The sequence below is a fragment of the Asterias rubens genome, chromosome 10 (assembly GCF_902459465.1).
Source record: "Asterias rubens chromosome 10, eAstRub1.3, whole genome shotgun sequence".
Classification (NCBI taxonomy): Eukaryota; Metazoa; Echinodermata; class Asteroidea; order Forcipulatida; family Asteriidae; genus Asterias; species Asterias rubens.
This window is the reverse complement of record NC_047071.1, coordinates 453,773-466,669: the sequence shown is the minus strand read 5'-3', so window position 1 is coordinate 466,669 and position 12,897 is coordinate 453,773. Positions and strand designations below refer to the sequence as shown.

At 37.7% G+C, this 12,897-nt stretch overlaps 1 protein-coding gene across 4 annotated transcripts in view; it reads left to right on the top strand.

Moving 5' to 3' along the window:
* Nucleotides 1-12,897, top strand: part of LOC117295330 (multiple C2 and transmembrane domain-containing protein 1-like) — an 89,575-nt gene that overhangs the window by 9,873 nt on the left and 66,805 nt on the right. For all 4 annotated transcript variants that reach the window (XM_033777909.1, XM_033777908.1, XM_033777907.1 and 1 more), the window contains exon 2: nt 8,555-9,027. In XM_033777909.1, coding sequence (XP_033633800.1) covers nt 8,555-9,027 — 473 coding nt within the window. The remainder of the gene's footprint in view (nt 1-8,554; nt 9,028-12,897) is intronic.

Sequence of the window (12,897 nt, the reverse complement as noted above, 5' to 3'; positions counted from 1 at the left end):
TTGCATTGCCTGTGTTTTTTTCCCACAGAACTTGAGGAAAGTACATACTGTGTTTAATACACATCAATGGAAAGGTATACAAATTATATTCATCTTTTTAAATAATTACAAGGATCGATTAAAAACTGTACTTTCTGAGTAATTTTACAAGAACATCAATTTGGGAATTTTTATTTTGCAATTTGATTGGTTGGTTATCAGTTGTACTTTTAAATCATTAAGTACATTGCACTTGTAAATACAATGTACAAATGTACATGTAACATACATTTCAGGATTGCAAAAAAACGGGCACTTGGTTTCACTCAGACAGGGACTTCAGGCGGACTATTTACTCTTGGGTTTACTCAGTGCATTATAATCAGATTATATTATTGGACTTGATTTATGGGCCATCAGTAGGTTTAGTAGATTCCGATACTGATTCGGTTGACTATTTATAGATATTTATGGAGCGTGAAATCATTGATTCTAATAATGTTCCACATGAGTCTCACCGTTACTCATTATTAATGAAAGTGCTTCAGTGTACAACAAACTATAAAGAAAGATTGATACAATGTAGTTGATACTCATACTATAGTGATGAATTCAACCGTTCCATCAAATGCAATGCACAGGTTGTATCAGGTTGTACATTTTAACAAAGAGAACATTTTATAGCTTTCTCCAGAAGACAATCAGAGCATACTGATCAAAACGTTGAGTTGAAAACAGCGGTTTGAAAACCACCCCAACTCATTTATAGATTATTATTATATAACGATCTATAAACACAAAAAAACAATTCTGTAATTTTGTACATGTACATTTGAAATCAAAAACATATACTGGTATTTGTTATCATCTAAGTAGGATTAATCGGGTTCAAATAGTTAATGAACAAATCATGATATATAGACAGGGCCAGTGGTTTTTAGCATTGGGCCAGTAAGCTCCCAGCCACACAAGTAAGGCAGTTTTGTGGTTTTCAGTTGAATCATAATGCCTTGTAATGTTGTGAACAAAAACAAATTGTGTTCAAATATTGATCCCTGTTGAGTCTGATAAATACTGATAAATACTGATATTATAAATACAGGCCTGTATACTTCGTTTTAGAAAGGGCAAGGGCACAAATGCATTTTCTCCTTGGTAAAGGGCACCCTGTGGCAATTTTTAAATTCTACTGGAGCATTTACACATTAACAGCAATGACCAGGGGGGCATTGAGGCAATCGCCTTCATTGCCTTCGTGAAGTATCAGGCCTGTCAATATCTTAGGAGACAAAGCCTCTCTACACGTATCTTGATCAGGTTTGAAACCTTGTAAATGTAGCAAGTTTTGTAGTTTTGAAGACAAGCAGAGTATACTGTTTGAAACGTTAAACGTTCGAAACGTTCGAAACCGGCTCCTGTCAGAGCCAACACTCACTCAAATGGTTGTACCCGCAAGTTTACTAAATTTTTTTAGTTTTTCTTCTTATTTTGTAGTTTTGTAGGTCTCATCTTGATTTTGGTATTGAAAACAAATTTCTGGTCCAGTAAAAAATTGAGCTACATGTAACTACCTCCATGGTACGCGTATGTAAGTCTCCCACCAGTCTAATATATTTCCCTCCAATGTAATAAGGAAGTGCTTGTGTTTTTAGAGTACACACGTACTAATTAAACATGCATTTTGTTTTGATAAAGGTCCCTTATGATTAGCAATGTAAATTTCGAGTAAGAAGCAGAAGCAGCAGTAGTTTATCACACAGCAGGCCCCAAGCAATAGCCTCCCTTGGATAAACCTCACATGTTTAATTAAACTTTAAGATCATTTACTACAGTATTTGAGTAGGTCAGAGATATGTGTATTGACTGTTACACTCTGGTGGAGCACACAACTCAGGTCAAGCAAGTTTAAAGGCACTGGACATAAGTGGTCATTGTCAAAGACAAGTTTTCTCTCTCACTTGGTGCATCTCATGCATAAAATAACAAATCAGTGTGAAAATCCGGGCTCAGTTTGGCATTGAAGTTGCAAGAAAATGAAAAAAAAATCCTTTTTGCACAAATTTACTTAACAGTGATTTCAGATGCCTGGAAAGGCTTCTCAGATTCAAATATTTCAGTTAACATATTGTAGCTCTGTAAAAAACAACTAAGTTACCTCAGAGGGAGTCGTATCAACAGCTCTCCGTTGCTCGTTACCAATAAGTTTTCATGTTAATATAATATATTTTGAGTAACCAAACGTTTCAAGAGCCTTTAAAGGCAAAGTATACATTTGAGTTTCGGAACTGTTTTATTTTTTGTATTTATTTTTACGCACAAAGAATAATCCGTAATTGGAATATGCAATCTAAAACTCATTTTGTGTGTGAAATGTGTCTCTCAGAAGCTGTTTTTGAATACTTTTCTCTATTTATAACCTTCACTGTCATGATCTTGGCCTTGGTGCACCTTTAAAAGTTTCCCATTGACTTAGATTTTCAAATGGAAGTTAACTTTGCAAAATGAAAATAGCATTCCCCTTGCAAAGATGAAATTCCAGGCCTGCCATACATGTTTACCACCGTGTGGTACATATAATAACATTTGATATAATGCAGGTACCCACTAATGTAGCTCTCATAACGCATGCACATTATTTCTCCAGTCACTGGTCCATCATTTCTTCATAAGCCTCTCCTTGCCGTCTGAAGCTCCTGGGAGGACATGCATGCAGTCTGGCTGTCAAGTTACACATTAATGTTTAACATTAATCACAAGAACCACCTCTCTGCCCTCACAGGTACCAATTTACCCCTAGGTGAAGAGAAGCAATTGAGTGTCTTAAACCCTTACTCTATGCTTAAACCCATAACCTTTAAGTTGAGTTAGCCTGCAGGACTTAAGACTGGTTTATTGAAAACAGGTGGTCTGAGTTCTTGGAAAAATTTACTGTTTCAAAAAACGAATGGATCTCTTGCAAAATAGCAAAAACTTCGAAGTTTTTGGACTGGCGTTGTCCTATTTATTGTACAGATTTTTCCTTCTTGACATTGCTCACATTTATTGGTTGCTGATATTTCATGATCAAGCATGATACATGTGTCTTCTTGCTTTACTTTGATTTCGATTTTTTTTCCCTCAATCAGAATAATTGTGATTAAAAGCCTGAAATATCTATTCAAGCTTACACTGTTTACATTTAGGTCATCCTTTGTATGTATACAGTTTTTAGGCTCAATATGATTGTCCTACTATTTTCCCAATGGCCAAATATCTTGCCTGCATAATGTCAGGAAGTAAGGCATTGTAAACCAATCGTAACTCTGTAATGTTGCAGTTATTTTATTTTCATAACACCCATGATCCTTTTCATTCGATTGAAGGTCGGGCGTCATGCATTATTCTCACCATTTAATGCCTTCATAAAGCGTGCATTTTGGTACAGGTGCTACATCAGCGTGCATTTTTGTTGCCTCTTTTTGCACCATTGCATGCTAGACCACCACACGCTTGCACACATAGAACTGGTTTGTCGTGTGGCTGAGATATTTGACGCTCGATTTCACCGAGGCTTCAGTGTCTATTTGCTGGAGACGCAGGCGGCCTGAAGTTTTCAACCATTAACATTGCAACAAGCTGGCTTTTCATAGAGCCAATGTGCTTATCATACAATCTTGTACAACATAAGGCTGAGTCAAACCAAACTAGTTCTCAAAACGCTCGAACCCATCCTAAAAAAAGAAATCGCAAAACGGGTTTGGTCTGGCTATAGATTGTAAAGCTTTGGCCGGCAATGTCTTATGTGACCGTTGTCAGTTAAATTCCGGTAACGAGTAGAGTGTGTCTGTGAGTGGGATAGACGTGCTACAAACAAACCAGGTCTGTGAACTGTACATCCAAATGACGCCCGACTGCACCACGTCTGGCACACCCAAGTGCAGCAATTCTGTCGTAGTACACCTATTTGGTTTAAGTCTATAGGATTTGAGGCAATGCATGGTGAGGTATCAATGTATATTTGGTTTGCGGTAACACCATGTGTGTATCTACTTGCCAGGTAGAGTTGTTCTTAGGGAACTGTCTTGCTTTATTCTACTGCCATGGAGTAGATAATCGGAGGTTCCGGAGACTTCTCAGTTCTGAAAAGAACTGTCCTGCTTATTAACTATTACCAGGGCGGATGGTATAGAAATTAGACTGGACTACTACTTTAGCTTAAAGGATCATAATTAACTGTACTGCCGCGGAGTCAGTTCTGAAATTGGTCTCAACGTTTCGACTAGCTTGCTCTAGTCATCGTCAGGAGACTGGTTTAAGTCTGTTGCCACTTTGTCTAATTCATTAAGTTTGTAAACAGACCGTAAAAGGTTGCGTCCACACAGTTTAAGCCCAATTTTTCAGAATGTAGGAGAAAGAGTTTGGTGTGATGGGGGCATTGTGATTCTGTTTTCCTTGTATTAAACAAAAAATTCAACATTTTGCATTGGTGTATTAAATGAAGAGAATATTTTTATTAGTATGAAAGATGGAATGTTCCATTCAACTCATTTTGCCTCGTTGAATGGAACATTCCATCTTTTAACTCATGACATTTTTGTATGATTGACATCTGTGTAAACACATGTACTACGAGCACCCTTTAGCTGAAACATAGTAAAGTACGACTTACATATTGTTGTCATGTAATGATAATGTGCAGGACAGTTATGGATGTAATGTACCAGTAAATTGCAAAATCATTGAGAAAGGGCCACCTTTTTTTTATCCCATCTCATTGTGTTTTGTAACTTGTTAAAGACAGACAGTTCAGGACTAGTAAATTACATTTAGGGGAATTCCCATCGCATTGTGTTTTGTAACTTGTTAAAGACAGACAGTTCAGGACTAGTAAATTACATTTAGGGGAATTCCCATCGCATTGTGTTTTGTAACTTGTTAAAGACAGACAGTTCAGGACTAGTAAATTACATTTAGGGGAATTCGGGTGTTGTATCTGTTACATAATAGTTATTTTGTTAAGATAATCCCATGTCAATAATTGATTGCAAACTGTAAGAAATGAGTATTAATTCTTCATCAAATGACAGTCCATTAGTTTCCAGTGTTTACAATGAACAGTGCTCTATGGTTACTGTCCAGTCCCACTTGTGTACTTACTGTAACTTATTTCCAACCTTAGCCACTCTTTAGTTGGGCTCAATGAATGCGACCAAAGTTCAACTGTATTGACTTGTTTAGATTTCAAGTCCGATCGCATGCCAAATCGCCATCAGAATTCAGAATACACACAGTGTCCATGGTCTGGAAGCACAGCCACCAGATGACAGCGCTGTTTTCCCCTTTGTGAATTATTTATTACATTGGTCATAAAATGATGCTCTGTCAGTGTCAGTAGTAGTTGTATTGCAGCTGAGGGTGTGGACAACACGATATTGAAAGGGAGACTTTACGCTAAGCCCCTCTCTTGCAAGAAACACATAGATTGGACGTATGTGGATACTCACACGTCAAAATGACGCAGATGTATTTATCAAAGAAAAGGAAGCCACTACTGAGTAAGTGTTAAAGAAACAGAGACATTGTGTATGTTATTGATATTAAATGTATGGCTTTGTTATAAAATATCAAGCTACAGTAAGTTGTAACATCTGTAATTAAGGGTCTACATGTACGCATCTGTATGCAGTTGTTTACATTTAGGAACATAATATGTGCATTTATAACACTGTACATATGCCTACTGCTTTTAAAATATTGTTGACATAGGTTGTCATTTTAGTTGAATGCCATAGCGCGTAGCTTTTAACTTAGAGGTCACTCAGAATAGTCAATGTTTGAATATATCTAAGAAGGAACTGAATATGGAATTTCATTTTTCGAGTATAGTAATAGTTGAAAGATAAATTTAGAAAAATGGAAAAGTGAATATTAAATATATTTCATATATGTCATGTCTGTGCAATTATTTTGAGTAATTACCAATAGTGTCCACTGCCTTTAACTGTTTTTTTTGACCAAGCACAAAAAGAAAATTGGTCTTTTAGGCGAGTGCACTTTGATACTTGACAGAATTGAAAGATATTTACTAGACTCAAAGTCAACACTTAAACATCAGAAAGGATATTCAATTGAAAAAGACAGTTGGACTTGTCGGTTTGTGAGTTTACATGGCCTGTGGTCCAGTGTAAAGTTCAAGCCCTGGCACTATGTGAAATTTCATGTTCCAAGGGGCAAATTAATATTCATATTACAAAGGACTCGTCCGTTTGGAAATCTTGATGATTATGTGAATACTGTGGATCGGAGGGGCACCAAGGCAAAGTACAGGAGTAACACTTGACGCCCCATGCACTCCATGGCCTCCATTGGCCTCTGTAGGAATCTAGGGCTCGATTGCACGAAGCATTATGAGTTATCTTAAAGGCAGTGGCCACTATTGGTAATTACTCAAAATAATTATTAGCATAAAACCTTACTTGGTAACTAGTAATGGGGAGTGGTTGATAGTATTAAACTTTGTCAGAAATGGCTCCCTCTGAAGTAACATAGTTTCTGAGAAAGAAGTAATTTTCCACGAATTTGAATTTGAGACCTCGGAATATAATTAAAATTGAGTATCTGAAAGCACACAACTTCTTGTGACAAGGGTGTTTTTTATCATTATTATCTCGCAACTTTGAGGACCAATTGATTATTATCTCGCAACTTTGAGGACCAATTGAGCTCAAATTTTCACAGATTTGTCATTTTATGCATATACGTTGAGATACATCGTGTGGGAAGACTGGTCTTTGACAGTTACCGATAGTGTCCAGTGTCTTCAATGTTGAGATACATCGTGTGGGAAGACTGGTCTTTGACAGTTACCGATAGTGTCCAGTGTCTTTATTTAAGAAGTTCTATGAAATTGGGCCTGATGGACTGACACATGGTTATACCATGGAGGAAGGAAGAGAAGGAGCTCGAACGACCCGCAAAACCGCAGAGTAACAAAAGAATACCCTGACAATGCCCCTGTCTGACCAGTGGAAGAAGATAGGAGACCTCCAGCTGGACGGCCGATTAACGAGCAGGATTAGATTTCTTTGTACAGAACGTGTGGTACCGCCGCTCTGCACCGTTGCCTTCGTGTAAAGTTGAATCATTGGAAACAAGAATTGTGAATATACACGTTTTCATTTACCGTTTGTGGTGTTTCACTGAAACATCATGGCATATTTTTACATTTTTTGTGACTTTCCGGTCAATAGCGGTGGTTCAAAATTTGGGTATTAGCACACGAGGGTGGTTGGTATTCAATTGTGTTTTTCGATTTGGTGGGCACAAGTGTACACAATTTTTATCAGGTCTTAAAAAAGTTGTTTTTTCTGTATTATATCCATACGACATACGACACCATGGTTGAGTGAAGAACCAAGTGCGCACCCGCAAACTCACATACGCGAGGTCGCCCATTGTCTGTATAAGGTATGTGAGTGATTACAGGTGACGAAGTCCCTTCGTTTGAGCTCTCCTCTTCCTTCCTCTATGATTATACCGTGGACCAAGCTACATGTACGTGCATGTTTTAAAATGTATACCATAGGTTGTTTTTGAGTCCAAAGATAGTGATAATGATGACTGAACTCTTTATTAATGAACTCTTTATTAATTAAAATGTTTAATGGTCATTGTAGACATGAGCCTTCAACCCAATGGGCCTTCCACTCAATGCATGGACAGCAAGATGGAAGGGTAGTGTGCTTACAGCTTATGAAGTGTGGTTTCCTTGTGCATATTTGCATTTGTACTATGTTGGGCATAAAACCACCTTGGCATAATTAATATCGGTATTCACTGATGAGTGCATGGTGTAGGTTGGTTGGTTCTCTTGGTTCACAAAGACATCTATAAAAGGTGTCTTAGATGTGTACCCATCAAATAGAAAGACAATACTTGTGAGGAGGGGGCAATGAAAAGTAAGCTAATATAAAAGTGTGTCAGATAAAGATTGTTAAAACTTTATCTTTAAAGGTTAAAGAGACGAATACCCCAGACAGTTAATAAATATTTTTTCCCCCACGAGGAAAGAAGGAAAAAAAAATTGTTTGGAAGGAGATGTACATGTAACAATAAAGGCAAGTGGTCTCAAGTGCTAACTATACTTAGCATAATCAATAGGCCTAATGTACATAGGGTACTCATTGTTAAATCTATCAGTTGGCCACATATCCAATACAAATGTTATGAGCATGCAGTTTAACCCTTCATGAAATAGAGCCTGAGCACATAAACACATAAAGATAAGATTTATAAAATGTTCCAACAAAAGACCTACATTATTAAATAATAAACCACTGATTACACATTGTAAAGAAAAGGGCATTTCGGCCTATAAATGGGATTAAAAGAGTAATGGCGTTTTTTGCAGGGGTGATGAAGGACTTTGCCTTCAGCTCGGTCCATAACCCAGCCATGACCCTGCCGTTCTTAAATGGCCAATTAAAACCTTGTGATAATTCCATAGAATTTATTACTGTATTTTGTGGTCTGAATACCCATTGATTTTACACCACATTTTACTGATCAATTGTGCTTTATTGTTGTTTTCCCTCAGGAGAATCCAAGGTGTCCAGCAACGATGAACTGGACGAACCCCACGAGGGCTCACTCTCCGCATCCCAGCCTGCTCTGGATAGACACAAGAGACGTAGCCTCTGGAAGAGCTTCAAGAAGAAAACCAACCCGATGCGTCGATGGCATTCATTCCGTAGCAACAAGGAACGTAGAGCGTCCGATGAGGTTGGGGGGTCATGTCTTTATTTCAGCCAATCAGAACTCTCGCAGGACTCAGACTCGGGCGGAGAGTACCTGACGCTCCCAAGAGGAGCACATTTGAACACGAGAAACGGTTGTCACAGCGAGACAGACTTGACAACGATTCCAAACGGGGGATTGAAAAAGAACAACAAGAAAAAGAAGAAGAGTCTTTCATTTGAAGATCAGAAACTTCATCGGACGAAAGTAGAGAGTTCCGAGGAAAAACCTAGAAACACAACAGAAATACATGTACAAGAACTGCAGGACTCGGTAAGTTCCTGTTTATACTATCGTATCAATGCCTTGACCGCTTACCACCGGAAAGCTGCAAACATTTTCAGGGATACCAGTCTAAACATGCATTCGTATAGTGTGGGATGAGTTCAACAGCAGATGGTGTGTTGACTTGCTGTAATCATGGTCCATGTTAAAGGCAGTGGACACTATTGGTAATTGTCAAAGACTAGCCTTCACAGTTGGTGTATCTCAACATATGCATAAAATAACAAACCTGTGAAAATTTGAGCTCGATCGGTCATCGAAGTTGGGAGATAATAATATAAGAAAAAACCACCCTTGTCACATGAAGTTGTGTGCTTTCATATGTTTGATTTCAAGACCTCAAGTTCTTAACTTGAGGTCTCGAAATCAAATTCGTGGAAAATTACTTCTTTCTCGAAAACTACTCCACTTCAGAGGGAGCCGTTTCTCACAATGTTTTATACTACCAACCTCTCCCCATTACTCGTCACAAAGAAAGGTTTTATGCTAATAATTATTTTGAGTAATTACCAATAGTGTCCACTGCCTTTAAACAGTGTGCCTTTCACTTGGATGGCCTATTATGTATAGCATCCACTATACTTACACTTAGTTAGCTGGGTACAAACAAGGACAGCACTGAAATCAACATTCAAAATCACGCTTTACTAGTTATTATTGTGTTACACCCAATTCCAGACCTTCTTTGCATTCCTTTAAAGAAAACTGTTAGCCCCAGTGCCAAATACCACCATATTTGTTGTCTGTACTTTGTTTAGTCAAGATTTTATTTTGACAAAGCTGTATTCCATTCAAACCCATTTTGGTTTGGGACTACACATATTAATTCAGCTGGTGGAGTAACTGTTAATGTTTTGGACAGGTTAACTTTGTTCCTGAAGGGGCAAGGCAGTTTTTCTCAGTTTCGAGGCACAGTTGTGTTAATCATACTTACGTACACTTTTAAACCATCTTTCTAACCATTTCGGTTTCAAATGCTTTTCATAACGCACCCAATCCAAGCCAACATGTCCCTTTAAGTTTCAGCTGTCAGATGGTTGTCCCGAGCTGCCTTCTTTGCTCCAGTGATTTTGATCATAGTGTGATGAGTAATTGGAAGGCTGCAGTAGCCTCATTTCAAGCCTGTTGTTTCACAAGTTGCTATGACCATACAAATGAAATAGCGCCCTCATGTGGTACTTCTCTGCACAGTGTACTCCATGCATGTGTACTTGTGCTTGTGCTTGAGAAGAAAAATATTAAATTTAAAAAATAATCCCAATATTAGAGAGTTCCTAAAAGAGAACACACAAAGTATTGAACTTGTACAAATCTGATTTACTTTTGTTTTCAAGTGTAAACAAATAATAAATTGTGAGGGTTGAGGGAATTGTGCATGTACCAATCTAAACTCCCACTGACATTTCATAGTGTCACACTAATCTTCTGTTAAGTTATAAGCTGATTCTGTCTTCCCTTCATTGCCATGTATACTTGTATAACTGAAAACAGATTTGTGTTGTAAGCAGTTTGCACAATCGAAGTCTTTTGAACACCCCCCCCCCCTAAATTACCATAAATTTCTTTTTTAGATTGCCTTAATTTTAATTAGCAGACCGATATGAATGTGCTTCAATGCAAAATATTCAAGCTGTTTTAGTTTTTTGGGGGTACTCAAACAGGATCCCTTTAACTTAAAAGAACTTTTACAAGTTGGTTTGATTCATGTACAAAAAAAAACTAGTTCTTTTACAGCACACATCATAATATCTAGACCAAAGGCACAAAATCCTTATTTATCAGGCATACTAAACCATTCCTGAAACTTTCTTTCTCCCTGGGGAACATACAACCCCAACCTGCTCAACACTAAAAGAGTTCCTTTAAATCTTTCAAACTGATCTAAACTCACCCAAGAAAAAAAACACCCCACTTTTTTTCCCTGCAAGGGACATCTGTTCAGTGTTGACTCTATTGATTTAAGGTGTGTTACAAAGGTGTGATGAGGGGGAAACCACTAAACATCCAATAGCCCAAGAGAGAGAGAGAGAGAAAATTACCTGTGGGGGTTGTCAACTGGTGTATTATCTATGATGTGTTGCCCTGTATTTCACACATTATTCACACATGATGCACGGAGACCATTTGCCGCATACAGAGCCCTATCCATCACCCTGGCATCGCTCTCCATCTCACTCCATCTCACTCCTCGTCTGTCCATCGGACGCACCTTGAGTGTGGGTCTTGGTATTACACTTAACATGACCAGCATATTTATTGGCTGATGCGTATCGAGGACAGTCCCTTTGGGAGATTGCCGGAGAGCGCTTTACATTTAGATGGGTCTTAAGGTAGTTGTACCCGAGGAGCTGATAGGGTGTGGATGAGTTTGCCTGATGGCTAGTGCCTAGAGGAGGCCGTTTTACAGATCTCGAGATCGTGAATTCGCTGACACAGTTACAGAGGACATTCTGCAGACAAATTGTTGTGCGTGCAGTATACACCTTGGGTACTTCAGTGTGTGTCTGCAATATTTTACTGGACTCGTCAGGTTTTTTATGCGAGTGGGTGTTTCTTCCTGATTGTTGGTAAGTGTATGGAAGTTTTCTCATTATCAAGAAGGAAGACTTAAATACAAGTGTCTTAAATACAAGTGTCTTAAGATGGGAAGATTGATGATCGATTTTAAGAGACATAAATTTAGGTTTTGTGGGTGGGCGTGTAGAAGGGTGTTTTTGATTTTTGTGGTAAATGTTTTTATCAACTTGTTAAATAAAAAGAAATGGGGAGCACATCTTACAACTTGTTCAGATGTTGTTTTCACAGTTCTTGATTATATTTTAAAACTATGATAAAAGATGTAGGGAATAAAAGATGGTGGTTTTAATTTTGTGGTAGATGTGACCTTGTGCATTTCCTGGCAGCCAAGATACTTCTCTGCTCATGTAAATTCTACATCTTTTATCAGAGTTTCCAAATAAATCAAAGAATCTTGAAATTGAACAATTTGTTTGCCTCCTCCCCCATTTCTTCTAAACCAAAATGTAATGAAGATATTGGATGAAGTCATAATTTTGGCATAATATTTCAAGAGATAATCAGCAATGTATTGTGTGCAAATTTAATGGCAACTTTGTGCATGGTTGAAAGGACAAATCTGGACACTGGACTGAGTCTGACATTGTATGTAAAAATTTGCTGTCGGAAGCAGCCCACTAAAGACTTTTTAGTAGCCATGGAACGATGTTGGCAAATGGTGCAATGGCAGGGTTTTGAATACAATTGTAATTTACACAGTTTTAACATGAGATTAAGAGACTTGTAATTTCTTCCCCACTCTTATGAGGACTTTACCTATTAGAAAATGAGTACATCACAAAATTGATCTGGTAATTTCCGTTCCTCTATACCTTACAAAACCTATTTATATAATGATAGGTGCAACAGGTTAGAAACTTGTTTTTGAAATTTGAGTTTTGTTTTGACCTGGCAAATGGATTTTAATTAGTTTTTCAGTTTAAACTTTAAGGCGCTCTCGAATAGTAGTTTTCAAATGTTTGTTTCTTTTAAAACTAAGCAAATTTCAATTGAAGGTGTTATCATAAACCCAGCTTCATTGTTTCAAACCTAGCAGACTGTTGCCCTTAAGAATGGTTTGTCTTTTCGCTCTAATTTTAAATCTAATAACAGATAAAATTGAGTAACTCTTTGCAGATCTTGTATTTGACAAACTCAAGCACTTTTTATACATCATTGACACAGTGATTGTAAATTGATGTAAATAACATTAACATAACTGCTGTGCCCCAATGGTTTTTAGACTGTTGTTTAAATACTTGTATGAGGAAAATAATAATTGATGGTCCCTTGATCATGATC